The 14,345-nt window shown below is 44.6% G+C and overlaps 1 protein-coding gene and 1 long non-coding RNA gene across 4 annotated transcripts in view; one reads left to right on the forward strand and one right to left on the reverse strand.

The window, feature by feature from the left end:
- Lcp1 (lymphocyte cytosolic protein 1) overlaps positions 1-14,345 on the forward strand; it is a 102,087-nt gene that overhangs the window by 61,474 nt on the left and 26,268 nt on the right. For all 3 annotated transcript variants that reach the window (XM_087585826.1, NM_001012044.1, XM_087585827.1), the window contains 6 exon segments: positions 5,075-5,161; positions 6,349-6,512; positions 7,267-7,396; positions 9,697-9,829; positions 11,630-11,711; positions 13,155-13,320. In XM_087585826.1, coding sequence (XP_087441952.1) covers positions 5,098-5,161; positions 6,349-6,512; positions 7,267-7,396; positions 9,697-9,829; positions 11,630-11,711; positions 13,155-13,320 — 739 coding nt within the window. In that variant the 5' untranslated portion in view covers positions 5,075-5,097.
- Positions 7,975-11,646, reverse strand: LOC148001046 (uncharacterized). Its single transcript, XR_015638952.1, has 3 exons — positions 11,443-11,646; positions 9,973-10,143; positions 7,975-9,690 (listed from the first exon to the last, which is right to left on the reverse strand). It is a non-coding gene; the product is annotated as an uncharacterized LOC148001046 (long non-coding RNA).

Here is a 14,345-nt window from a genome sequence, read left to right on the forward strand (position 1 = left end):
AAAAAACAACAAAGAAAAACTAGTGATCTCTTTAGCCAACTTTCTTGGAATTCTATAGCAATTGATCTAAAAAGCCCAAGTCCCCACAGAAAGCAGAAGTGACCCAGTTGTGATTTGAGATTCATCCTCTTAGATCTATGATTCAGGTAGTGATTCATAAAGGACGTTCCCGAGCTCATTACTGATTGAAATGCTTCCTGGCAGAGCATTGTTAGATGGTGTGATCCTTAGAAAGGGACACGTGGGCTGGTGAGATGCCTCAGTGTATAAAGGTGACTGGGGCGCAGTCTGACAACCCGAGTCTGATCCCTGGGTCCGACCTGGTGAAAGGAGAGAAACTGACTCTTTCGAGCTGTCCCTTACTCCTACTTGTTCAATACGGCACACTCTCAGCCATACACTCCCCCTACTAAATAAAATACAGTTAAATGTTTTACCAAATGGTAGGACATGGGCAGGGTCTGGAGTATAGTCAGTGGAAGAACACATGATTAATATATATAGCACCAAAAAGAAATGAATAAATATTTTGGACTCGTACTCACCGCAGGGTCTGTAAAGCACAATTAGGAGTCTTCATCCATGCCCTGGAAGACACAAGTGTTCTTTCTTTTGGGACTCCAGACACCCAAGTAGGACCCTTTACTGCTGCTGTCTATACTGTGCTAGTATTGCCAAGTGACACCTTCCCCTGAGTACCTGGTAATAGTTGATACGATAGCCCACTCCTTCTAATGTGCAGGATTAAAAATGGGCACAGTCCCCTCAGGCAAACACACCAGCGGTGTAAGGTATCTAAAATTAGATGCTACGGCAGCTATGTCCTTCGTAGATGCGGCTGGAGTGCGTATTATAACATTAATCATGTCTTGCCTCGCTCTGGGGAAATGATGTCCTTTGCGCGCTGCACTTGGCCCAATTAATCGAAGGGTCTCCTCTCTGTCAAAGTCACTGAGACTTTTAGAGGTAGCTTTAACCTCTCTCTCCTCTGCATTGGGAACACCAACAGCATCTGCTCATAGACAAAGCACTTCACGTGGTTACAGGACGGTTTTCCTATGTATAAATCAGAAAACCGTAATAAACTTTGTCTGATGCTCCAGTCTCTAAAAGCAGGGATGTATTTCTAGGTCCTGCTTGGCAGGAAGATAAAAGAAACACAATGTCTACATAAGTCTGGGCCCTTCAACAGCTCACAGTGGCCACAGCAACCTGACATTTCTTACATTGCTTAAACACTCTTTTCTCACCTGCCCTCTCTCCTTCCCTCCCCTTTCCTTCCTTCCTTCCTTCCTTCCTTCCTTCCTTCCTTTCTTTCTTTCTCAAAGCTATTGAACTAGTGATGATTTTTAAACATGAAGTCATTCCTACTAGTTGCTTCTCCAAGTTGATCTTCCTGCTTGTAAACCTCCAAAGAAAATATTATTCGTTCGCTCCTGACCAACATACTGGTTTTATTTTTTGTTTGTTTGATTGTTTTGTTTTGAGACAGGGTTTCTCTGTATAGTCCTAGAAGTCACTAGTCCAGGCTGGCCTCAAATTCAGAGATTTCCCCCATGCCCCTGCCTCCTGAGTGCTGGCATTAAAGAAGTATACCACCATGCTTAGAAACATGTGGCATTTATGCTTAAGCAGTTCTTCTTCACTGTGCCATGATGTTTGAGGTTTCTTTTTTCTTTTTTATCTAGTATGTTGGTTCTTCTATGGCTTCTATGGCTCTGGACTTTAAAAGCTCTTTATGTTTTTGCACATGTGGGTGCCCTGCGTGTGTTTATGTGCCTCACGTTTGTACAGGGGAGGCTAGAGGACGTGAGGTCTCCTGGAGTTGGACCTACAGATGTAGGTCCACCAGGACAGTACATGCTCCTAACTGCTGAGCCACCTCTCCAGTTCTCTTGGCTGTTTTTGACACAGTGCAATCTCATTCCTGTGTTTACTTAAACATCTCAGCAGTCTCTTACAATGTCCAATAATGCGAACGCAGGGCCAGGTTTGGATTCCATGACCCAGTTTACTCTCCACAACCTTAGTCTTTGTGCTGTGCATTCCGTAACTATCCGGGTCATGCTTTACTTGAAAGAAAGAACAGGGTCTGGCCTATAGTAGCCACTCATAAAATATATGTGGGATTTAAGAACCTATGGACTCCTGTATACCAAGGATAAGATGTCTAATAAGCCAGACCTGTCACCTTAGAACCAGACTTGCTGTGGCCTCTAGAAATTGCTTCAGTGTGTTAGGGAGACCCTGCTGTGTGGGGCATGTGCAGTGTTAGGGAGACCCTGCAGTGTGGGGGCATGTGCAGTGTTAGGGAGACCCTGCAGTGTGGGGGCATGTGCAGTGTTGGTCTCCTTAAGGAGAGACGAGGCAAGTCAGCCACAGTAACTTAGCAGAGTTACAACAGCTTTCCTCTAACAGAGGCCCCCGTTGCATAATGCACAGACTGCAAACTTCCTCTTCTGCAATTTCCAGACAGGCTCACGATGCTGACATTCAAACCGCCCACCAGCTAAGGGATTCAAGATACTTAGTGAGTAATTGGTGATGGATAGGCAAGTGCAGAGAGTAAGTGTGAAGGTGTGGAGGGGAGCCTGGGAGATGGCTGGTGGGAGGGGAAAGAACTGAGAGATGGAATGTTGCTGAGATGTGAGTCTTAGCTTCTCCCAGCTTCTGTGTCCTTCTGTATAAAATGGGACTAGTCAGACTAACACATACCATCAGCATATACTGAGTCACTGGGGGACAGTATAGCCTGGTAAGGATTTTGCTACGAGCCCTATGGTTCTTTTTAGCATTAGATGTTAAAGAGCTGGAGTTGAATTTTCAACCACTTCTAGCAAAACGAGACAGGTTTTGGGCATCCATTAACTGCTTACGTCCCCGCTGACCACGTCCTCTTGCTGCGTCTGTGTTTGCTCTCCTTTGACTTGAAGATGCCTCGGTAACTTGGTTCAGATGAGTTTTGGGAATGTGATTGTAAGAGAAGGATGGAGGAGAGGGAATGGAGAAAAGGTGGTGGTCAGATCGCTAGTCTGTGTCTCTGCGGGATTCCTGGGCTCTGAATGAGAGTGTGTTTGTTTGTACAATAGCCTTCAGCATGTACAGAGAAGCCATCATATCACTATGTTGTTAGATATAGAAGGCCAATGATGATAAAATGTTTTTAATCAATAACAAAAAGGCCTTTTAAATGAGTTAAAATACACTTATGTAGATACTTTTCAACCATGCCTCTAGTTCCCGTAGATGTCTATGGTGACAGGGAGCTAAGATCACGTTGGGTGGGGAATAGTCTAAACTTCCCAGGCAACGCATGCAGGCTTGTTACTTTTATTTGCTTACTCTTGTAGCCTGGGGTATTTGTTTATTTTCATTTCCATGGGAGAATTTTATTAACAAAAGATTGGGTAACGAAAGTTTGAGTCACTGTCATTTCACGTGGCCAGAGAGTCTCACTCACATCGACAGATATGCACCACTCACATCGGCAGACATGCGCCACTCACATCAGCAGACATGCGCCACTCACATTGGCAGACATGCGCCACTCACATCGGTAGACACGTGCCATGCACATTGTCAGACATGTGCCACTCACATCGGCAGATAGGTGTCCTTCACATCAGCAGACATGCGCCACTCACATCGGCAGACATGCGCACTCACATTGGCACGGCAGACATGTGCCACTCACATCGGCAGACATGCGCAGTCACATCGGCATGGCAGACATGCGCCACTCACATCGGCAGACATGCGCACTCACATCGGCATATAAGGGTGGATGCCGATTTCACAGGTAATTGTGATACAGTTTGACCCATAGGGTTTATTGTAACATTTGCTTTTTTGCATGGATATCAGTCATCGCTGAGAACAAGTGCAGGACCAGAGAATGATGTGGGAACAAGAAAGAAAGGAAGGAAGGAAGGAAGGAAGGAAGGAAGGAAGGAAGGAAGGAAGGAAGGAAGGAAGGAAGGAAGGAAAAAAGGAAGGAAGGAAAAAAGGAAGGAAGGAAAAAAGGAAGGAAGGAAAGAGAAAAAGAAAAAGAAAGTTGGTTTAAAGTACCCTTGTCATAAATGGGAAACATTTTAAAATAGATAAGTTTATTACAATGGTCAAAATAAAATTATAGTTAGACACATCTCATCTGTTGTCTCTCCACTGCATTTACCACCTGCACACCAGGAAATCCAGTGGGTGGAACCCCCATCCAGGAACGCAGCAACCAGCCAGGGGTAGACATCCAGTTTCTGTTTCATGCCCCTTCTGACCACAAGGGGGCAGCCGTGATGCACAGTGATAGCAAGTTTCTCAGCAAACTTTTCTGAGAAAACAGTCAAAATGTGTTTCAGATTTTCATATATGAATTTTTAGAAGGTCACCTCCTTCCTTCATCCTTGACTGTGTATGGTCAAACTTATGCATAAAGTGTATCTACTGGCTTGGCCAAGAATTAATTTAAAAGATAATCATGATGACATTTGTAAAGACACATAAAAGTTAAATTGTACATTCCTATACGTTAAATTACTCCAAAAAACCCACGCCTCTTTCTCTGTTCCTCGTAATGTTGGCTTAGAGTGAATGGGCCAGAAGGTTCACTGGTTTCCTCAGCCAGCTGCCAGGTGAACCCGTCAGCTGGGAGTTCATGAAGGGCTGGTACTTAATTCTCCTTCACTGGCTTCCTTATGAGAACCGGGGGTGGGGGGGGGTGGGGGTGGGGGGATTCAACAAAGGATGAGTGGCCCAAGGTGGGAATTTCCAGTCCTGGGCGTGACCTCCACCACCTTCTGTAGTCACAGGAATCCTTAAGTCAATTTAGATAAGCACCTACTAATCCTTAAGTCAATATAGATAAGTGCCACGTGAGGAGCTGCCTCGTGGTGAGGGGAGGGGAGAAACTGTAGACATCAGTCTTTGATGACCCCACATGGGAGGCTGGGACGCTTTGAAAGATGGCTGCAAGTCACGGAGGGTGAGGACGAACGTGGCTTCCTCTAACAGACAGGCTTCGTTCTGAGCTTACAGGAACTGAGATGCACCGTGCTCACTCTGATGTCCTCTTTCTCAGGTCTGTCACCTAAAGCAGTCAAAATGGCCAGAGGATCCGTGTCTGATGAAGAAATGATGGAGCTCAGAGAGGCTTTTGCCAAAGTCGGTAAGTGGACCCGACCCCCCCCCCCCACTCTCTCCATTCCCCCCACTATTTTACCACTGCGTTGTGAACTGGTTAGGGCAGCAGTTCTCAACCTGTGGGTTGTGACCCCTTTGAGGGTCAAATTATTCCTTCACTGAGGTCCCCTAAGATATCTAGAAAACACAGGTGTTTCCATGACAATTTATAACACTGGCAAAGTTACAGTTACGAAGTCTCAATCAAAATAATTTTATTGCTGGGGGCTGCAACATGATGAACTGCATTAAAGGGTTGTGTCATTTTGACGATTGAGAACCTGGGAGAGCCTGTTTCTGAAAGATGTACCTGAGAAAACACTTCTTTCCTAGTTCAAACAGCAAACCTGTACTCTTGCCTGCAGCCTTTTCCTGTAGGCATCCCTGTGCGCCCTTACTTACATCTTGCCTGCTTTTTATAAGAATTCTAAGGATCGCAGAGGCAGGTGGGGCACAGTCAGTAAAGTGTCGGCACTCAAGCATGAGGACCTGAGTTTGGTCCCTTGCTCCCATATAAATGCTGAGCCTGGTAGCATGCACTTGGAATCATGCCCTGGACAGCAGAGACAGGTGAATCCCAGGGGTTCACTGGTCAATCGGTGTAGCCAGTTGGTGAGCTTCAGCTTCCACAGGAGAACCCTGTGTTGGAATACGAATGGCTCCTGAGGATCAACAGCCAGAGTTGTCCTCTGACCTCTGCATGTACATATGCACTAGCATGCACACACACACAAACACACACACATGCATGAACATTCATGTACACGCATGTGTGAACATACACATGAACATACACATACGCATGTGTGAACACACACACATGCATGGCATACACACATGTGTGAACACACACAGGAACATACACACACATGTGTGAACACACACACATGCACAAAGATGCACACACACCCTTTCATGCGTGCATGCCTGCACACATTCCTAAATATTACACTGTGAAATTAAGAGTCTTTTACTGTGGGTGTTAGAAGTGATGTGACTGTCTGGGTTTAAGAGCAGTGGCCTCCTGAGAGATATTTGCCTCTATCTGGGTCAGGCCAAAGCCCCATGACTGGTCATCTCTCTCCAGCCCCACCAGTCATCTAGTGTGCCTTTGCCTTTCTAAAGACTGAGCCCAGGTTACCCCAGAGCTTCACTACAACCTTTGTGTCACAGATACTGACGGCAACGGGTACATCAGCTGCAATGAACTGAATGACTTGTTCAAGGCGGCCTGCCTGCCTCTGCCTGGCTACCGAGTGAGAGAAATCACAGAGAACCTGATGGCCACAGGTGACCTGGACCAAGATGGGAAGATTAGCTTTGATGAGTTTATCAAGGTGAGCCTGAAACTGAATCCAAGATGATGCATTTGAACCTTGAACTCGGTGTCAATAAATATCCAGAGAGACGATCCATCCCTTCCCAGTTCACTGTTAACAGCTCTTACCTTCCTGGGTTTTCTTGACCACAGGTTAGGTTTCTAAAAATGCCTTCATCTTGCTGGGTTTGTGTCCACATTAGGGTTTCATTGCTGTCCAAAAGGCCTGTTGCTATGACCACAGCAACTCTTATAAAGGACAACATTTCATTGATGCTAGCTTACAGGTTCAGGGGTTCAGTCCATTGTCATCTTGGTGGGGAGCACGGCAGCATGCAGGCAGACATGGTGCTGCAGAAGGAGCTGCGAGGGCTACATCTTGATCCACAGGCAGCAGCAGGAGACTGCGTGCCACCCCAGGCAGAGTTTGAGCATCTGAGACCTCAACGCCCACCCCACAGTGGCACACGTCCTCCAATAAGCCCATACCTATTCCCACAAGGCCACACATCCTAATAGAGCCATTCTCTGTGGGCCAAGCGTTCAAACACATGAATCTATGGGGACCATACATATTCAAACCACCGCAGTGTTGTTAGCTCACCTCCATAATCCCTGCACTTGGGAACCCAAGGCAAGAGCATTTGTTTTGAGTTCAAGGCCAGCCTGGTTTACATAGTGAGCACCAGGCCAGCATAAAGTGTGTAACAAGACTTGGTCAAAAAAAAAAAAAAATCAAAACCAAGTGAACCAAACGTGTTATGTTTTTACAGGTCTTCCATGGCTTAAAAAGCACCGAGGTTGCCAAAACCTTCCGAAAAGCTATCAACAAGAAGGAAGGGATCTGTGCGATCGGTGGCACCTCTGAGCAGTCCAGCGTGGGTACCCAGCATTCCTACTCAGGTAAACTGTGCTGATGGGTGAGGAGCGGAGGAAGAGAGGGCGAGAGATTCGAGAGTTGAGGACTGGGGGAGAATGCAATAAGGAGGAAGGACCCAAGCTGTCGGGGGTTACAGAGTCAGTATCTAGCATGCAAACCAAAGGGGTCGAAGCAAAGAAGTACACACAGCCATCTTCCCATGTGGGAGTGGACCAGTTCCAAGCACAGGACACCAGAGCTGCCTGAGCCCCGGGGGGGCGTTGAGTACTGAGTGACCTCATTTGCATTGAAAATACGCTTTAGACGCTGCCAAATTTCCTTTGAAAACCTTATGGACAAAATTAGCCCTTTGAGTCTTCATCTTCAATATCCTGATTATTCTTAATACCTGCTGAGTGGTCAAAAAATATTGATTGGGCAGAGAAGTTTTATATTTATTCCAAAGGCTGACACGAAGCAGTCCTAATGGAAGCTTCTAAGATCCCGAATGGTGTGGTTACTTAACGTGTTTTAAAGCTCAGTTTTCTTTGGTGACTCCATGTCAAAGATGAGTTTGTGGATAACCGTTGCTTGCTGTTGATAAGACAAAGTCTAGGCCTTCTTATTAAAAATATATGTTTATTAATTCTTTAAGAAATGTATATGATGTATCTTAAACACATACACCCCTGCCCCAACTCCTCCCATAACCATCCTTTTGTCTCCCCCATCCCTTCCCACTCTCTTTTGAGATTTCTTCTTTTTGTCTTTCTCCCACTTTGTCTTGGGAATGGGACATGGGAATGTGTGTGGTTGTCACAGCAATACAGAAAATGGACTCTCCTCCCCGGACAGGGGTGGGATTTCATGCACACCTTCCCACTTCCGTGCTGGGATTTTGACTGGCTCGAGCTAGCCCAGGTCTTCTGCATGCTGTCGCAATCACTATATTCACATGTGCATCTGCCGAGCTGTGTCTGGTAAACACTGTGTCCTTGAGTTCAGCAGCTACCTCTGGCTCTTAGACTCTTTCCAGCCCCCCACCCCATTCTGAGAAGATCCCGAGCCTTGAGGGTAGGGCTGTGGCATGTGTGTCCCATTTAGGGCTGAGCATTCCACAGTCTCATGTTCTCTGCAAGTTGACCAGTTAAGGATCTCTGTTACTTGCCATCTACTGGAAGCTTCTCATGAGGGTTGAGAGGTGCTCTAATCTACAAGTGAAGCAATAAGTCATAAGAATTGGTTTCATACTGTGTCCATTTAGTAGAATAATGACGTGTTCTCTCCTGGGCCTGTGGCCTAAGCAGTCACAGGTTCTTGGCCCTTTTAACACTACCAGTCCTGAAGTGGGTCTTAGACCCAATTTTTAAAAAGTGTCTGGTTACTCCCATAACATTTGTGCCTTTATTGTACCTGTGGGCTTATCTTATTTGGCCAGTGGTAGCTTGTGAGATTATGAATGTACCCAATCTTTTTTTAAAAAATATTTATTTGTTTTATGTAAGTACACTGTCACTGTCAGACACACCAGAAGAGGGCATCAGATCTCATTACAGATGGTTGTGAGCCACCATATGGTTGCTGGGAATTGAACTCACGACCTCTGGAAGAACAGTCACTGCTCTTAGCCACTGAGCCATTTCTCCAGTCCAAATGTACCCAGTCTTATCTAGCCTTGTATTTTTGAGTCTAGGAATTTTTCAAGCTTTGACTATGTCAAAGTACATCATGAATCTGAAGGACAGTGATTCGCTCTGCAGCCTTCGACAGTTCAGAGTTTGTCTGAGAGACACCTGCTTTTCAGTGACCTCCAATTTACAAAACATGGTGCTGGGAGAAGGTAGAGCTTCAGGTTTTGCTAAGACTTGTAAGATCAACTCATTGCTGGTAGGAAGGCAGAATCTACCACAGGGATTTCACTTCCTAGCTGTCTCATTCTAACTGAAAGAAAGCCCAACGGTACCACCATGATCATCCTTGACAAACAGCATCTAAGTCAGCAGGCGACACAGGCAGGATCTGGAGTGTTATCCTGTAAATACCAAACCACATTCATACTTACATTATACCCACAGGAATATTCGTTACTTGTTCATCATCCAAATATAGTAATGCATTTTTTTTATTTTGTCCTAAACCTTTAATTGCATCCTTATGACTTGATTTAGTGCCTGCTTCTTAAAGGAACTCTGGTTTTCAAAAGCAGTAGATACAAGCCGACAAGATGCTGGCCTGGGTAACCTTGCAGTATCTGTCTTGGGCACGAAAATGGGAGGCCCATGTGGAGAATGTCTTCATCTGGTTTTCATCCTGCGTGTAAGTCACTTCAATACTTTATCTACAGAGGAAGAAAAGTATGCCTTTGTCAACTGGATAAACAAAGCCCTGGAGAATGACCCTGACTGCCGGCACGTCATCCCCATGAACCCGAACACCGATGATCTCTTCAATGCTGTCGGGGATGGCATAGTTCTTTGGTAAATGAAGGTTCCGTCTTGACTTTCACAGAATCCCTCCTTTTTGGCATATCAGCAGTTAAGTGTATTTGCAGTAGGCCATGCCTTTTGATGCTCACACATGAGTGGAGTTGCCTTAACGGGGTTCAGGAGAGTAAACTAACCTCAGAAGTTAGTTGTAGTGAAGTCCATTCAACTACTGTTGTCTCAGTGGAGAGAAGGGGTGCAAAGTAAAGATGAGCTTTGTAAAGCAAGACACAGTGCCGCAAGACCACAGCAGTTAATCTAGCAGGGGAGGGTGTGAGCCACTCTGCTTCTACTGAGCGTGACCTACCCTGAAAGGAGACAGAGCCATGGAAGTTCATTTAAATATACATGAATGTGCACATAGGGATACACGCATGCACGCAGGGCAATGTTATAAAAATATATGTGAAAGATAGTTGATTATAAACTGATTTCTCACTAAGGAAATAGTTACATTTTCCCCTTTTCTTTTCTAATTTGCTTTCTGGGGGATGGTGAGATTAGTCAGTGGGGCAAGGCACCTTACACAAAGCCTGGTGACCTGAATTCAACCCCAGGAGGAGAGAACTGAGCCTTGCAAGTTGTCCTCCAACTCCACACATGCACAGTGACACATGCTACACACACACACACACACACACACACACACACAAACACACATGTGGATAAGTAAATTTGTTTAAAATCTTTTGGTTTTGTTCCTTCTGGATGCTTTTACCCTAGTGTGTCAAACTCAGGGCATCCTACATGCTGGACAAGGAACCACTGAGCCACATTTTCGGCCTTCCTCTTGCTCATTTACAATGTTGAGACAGGGTCTCAGTAAGGTGGTTGCATTGGCCTTGAACCTCTGTTCTAGCCTAGACAGACCTTGGACTTGTGACCGTCCTGTCTCAGCCTCCTGAGTAGCTAAGATTATGGGCCTATACTACCTAGTCTGGCTTCCTTTTGGAGATCTGTTTTCTATGTAAAACCCCCCCCTTTTTTTTTAAATAAAATGAAGGTTACTAGGGGAGTAATTTTATGCCCTGTTGAGGGTTAAACGAAGAATACCATCGACAAAAATCACTTTTTTATAAACAGCAATTGCTTGCTCTAGATCTGATCACCTTATTAGATACTTAAGTGAGGAAAAGTCATTGCCCATTGATCAAATGCCTGCCGAATGTTAGAATGAGCCATTATATGTTTAGTTTAAGGTATTGATCAGGTGTCAAATAGAAATGTAGACATTATATAAACCCAGAATTATAGGAGCAGTTTCTTGCATTTACAGGGCTGAGAAAGTCAAGGGGGCTCTGCTTTAATCATCACATAGAATCCAAGAATGTTCTAAGGGAGTGGTTCTCAACCTGTGGGTCATGACCTTTTGGGGAATCACATATCAGATATCCTGCATATCTGATATTTACATTATGATCCATAAACATAGCAAAGTTACAGTTATGAGGTAGCAATGAAATAATTTTATGGTTGGGGGTCACCACACCATGAGGAACTGTATTCAAAGATTGGCCTCGTTAAGAAGGTTGAAGCCATTCTTCTAAGGGAACCAGGGTACTTTTATAGCTAAGGTGAGTTGAAGCAAACAAGACCTCCCTTCTTACCTCAGTGCATCATGGTAGCTCTGTGAACATTGCCGGTGAATCTAACCACAGTAGCACAACTCTCATACTACGTGTATGAAGACTGTGTTGCTAACATAGTCAAGATCCTGCTCCGATTTAAATCCAATGCCATGGAATTCTGTTACTCAGAGGGCTGCTTTCTTTAACTTTATTCTTTCTCTTTCAGTAAAATGGTCAACCTGTCTGTGCCAGACACAATTGATGAAAGAACAATCAACAAGAAGAAGCTCACACCGTTCACCATTCAGGTGGGTCTCCCCACTGTTCCCCAATGTGGCACTATCTTGGTGTAAAAGAGCGCCATAGTGACTGAGTCAGCTCTCTGCAAGAGCTCACACTTCATTCCCCACACCTAGGCCTTGGCTGATGGTTTCTTACCACCAGGAGGTAGAAGGACACATCCGTCTCTTACGTTGTATTGGTATAACAGCCAAGAAAGGAAGCTGGTGTGTGTTAGTAGCTGGGTTTGTTTTGGCCACTTAATAACATTCATCTTGGCTGAAATTGTAACGCAAGTTTTTCTTACCCATTTTTGAGCTGGTGCCAAATACCTAGCCTTAGCTGAAAAGAGAAGCCTTTCTAGGCAAGGAAAAGGTGAGAAGTGGGGAACGATCAGGAGGCCTCCATGGCGCTGCTGACGCAGCCCAGAGTGGAATAAATGGAACCTGCTTCTGTCCCTCCATTCCTTGACCAAAAGAGTCGCCAGCAGGAAGCAGGCGGCTGTGCTTCTGCCTCACGTTCCAGTATTTTAACATTGTGATTCTCTAGCTCAGGAGCCATATCTAATACCTTATGAATAATACAGTATGTCTTGTTTGGACATAAGCAACTCTGTGTACTCTTAAAATGGAAGTGGAACCTAACTGGGACAGTAATTGAACATATGGGGATGCGCCGAATGGTATATCTACTCATAAGCTGGGCTATAATAGAAACAATATTTTTATTCACTATTTTTTAGTGGTCAGGAAGGACTTTCTGGGGGAGTTTGTTTTGTTGTTAATTATCGTACAAACAAAAGAGCTTGTTGACTCCTCTGACACTGACTTCTTCCCTCATGGGGCCGAAAACAGGACATAGAGATTGGGCACTCCAACTATCCCAGCTGTGTCTGAGTTCCAGTAGACGCACGGTTAGTATAGCAACCTGGAGCCTCAGGCCGTGTGCACATGCAGGCTTTCTCGTTATCATCATGGAGACTCAGTAACTTGTTCCATTGAAAACCCATCCATCTTTTCTGGGAATTTGATTTATATTGGTTTTTTTTTTTCTTTCCTTGACATTAAATTTGCAAATCAAAAGGCTGTTCTTCTTTATGACCCTAATTTACATCAACAATTGTCTTCTTAGCCGTAGGTCTTGATAGAACAGTGACTTCCTCCATCTAATGGAGGCTCTAAGTGTATAGGCTTCATCAGAGTGTAAAAGAGAACAGAGGATTCACTAATCTCATGCCAGAATGGGTCTTCCACACTGGGTAGTGGTTTGATTGAGTAGGCCACTGCGTAAGCTCAGTGTGTGGGTTATCGGGTCTTCCCCCATCATTATTTTAATGCTTTTTCTGAGTGGTGAAGACCTTGCCTCTGGGTCTGAGACCATTCCAGAAGGACGACATCACTGCTGATGCTAGTCAGTAGTCACTGGGCATTGGCAAAGTGAAAGAACTAAGCTTGCATCTTTTCCTCCCTCAGGAAAACTTGAACTTAGCTCTGAACTCTGCCTCGGCCATCGGATGCCATGTAGTTAATATAGGGGCTGAGGACCTGAAGGAGGGGAAGCCATATCTGGTCCTGGGACTTTTGTGGCAAGTTATCAAGATTGGGTTGTTTGCTGACATTGAACTCAGCAGAAATGAAGGTAAGAGATAGTGTCAGGTGCTGTGAACGGCACAGCTTTCGAACATTGCCTGGCATGGTACTGGAGGAAGACATTTGACATTCTCCAGCTGAGAAAACCACTCAGTTATAGTGAGTCCGTGGTATTAAAGAAACAGACCCTATCCGTGAAAACAGACTTTTAAAAAGACAACGCAAAGGCTTTTAGAGACCACAGACCAGCAGTAATGCTTTAGCATACACAGCTCCATGTGCCCGGAACCTACCTCAGCAGTTGCTCATGGTGTCTACAGGGGCTTCACAGCAAGCACAATGAGTTTTATTACATATTTTGTGAGAGCAATCGCATCAAAATACTTTGGCAAGTGTACCAGATTGGGAGAGATTGGTCTATGTCTAGACAATCACTGGAGCTGTACGTTGCCCTGACACAAGGTGGGTGGGTCTAGAGACCTAAGGCTACAGTTAATCCTCTTATAGCCCATGCCAAGAGTTTGCCAAAAAGTGTATTTTTAGGTAAACTTACCACCCAAAGAAAAGAGAACAAAGTAACTGTAAGTTGATGGGACATTAATTTGCTTGATTAATCACATCACCATGCCAGTGTGCTCAATACATAAAAACACCACATTACATACCTTAAATATATACATTTAGAAAAAAATATTAGAAAATTGCATGTAGAACTTCAAAATTCTGAACTGAAGCCAGGCCTGCTGGCATCAAACTACAGTCTCAGCTACGTGGGAGGCTGAATGAATTCTAGGCCAACCTAGGTTACTAAATGAAACCCTGACTGAATATATATATATATATATATATATATATATACACACACACACACACACACACACAAGGTCATAGTTTCAACCCCTTAGTGCTGTGTTAAAAAATACAGGGAAAATTTCTAAAGAGTGTGTATAAACAATGATAGTCCAATTGAGTAGACAGGCATGTACCTTAATAAGGGTCACACAAGTCAAATATTACCTTCAGGTACAAACTCCATCACTCTGAAATCTATAGTGAAATTATGATCTGCAATTG

This window comes from Rattus norvegicus, chromosome 15, assembly GCF_021556685.1.
Source record: "Rattus norvegicus strain SHRSP/BbbUtx chromosome 15, alternate assembly SHRSP_T2T, whole genome shotgun sequence".
Lineage (NCBI taxonomy): Eukaryota > Metazoa > Chordata > Mammalia > Rodentia > Muridae > Rattus > Rattus norvegicus.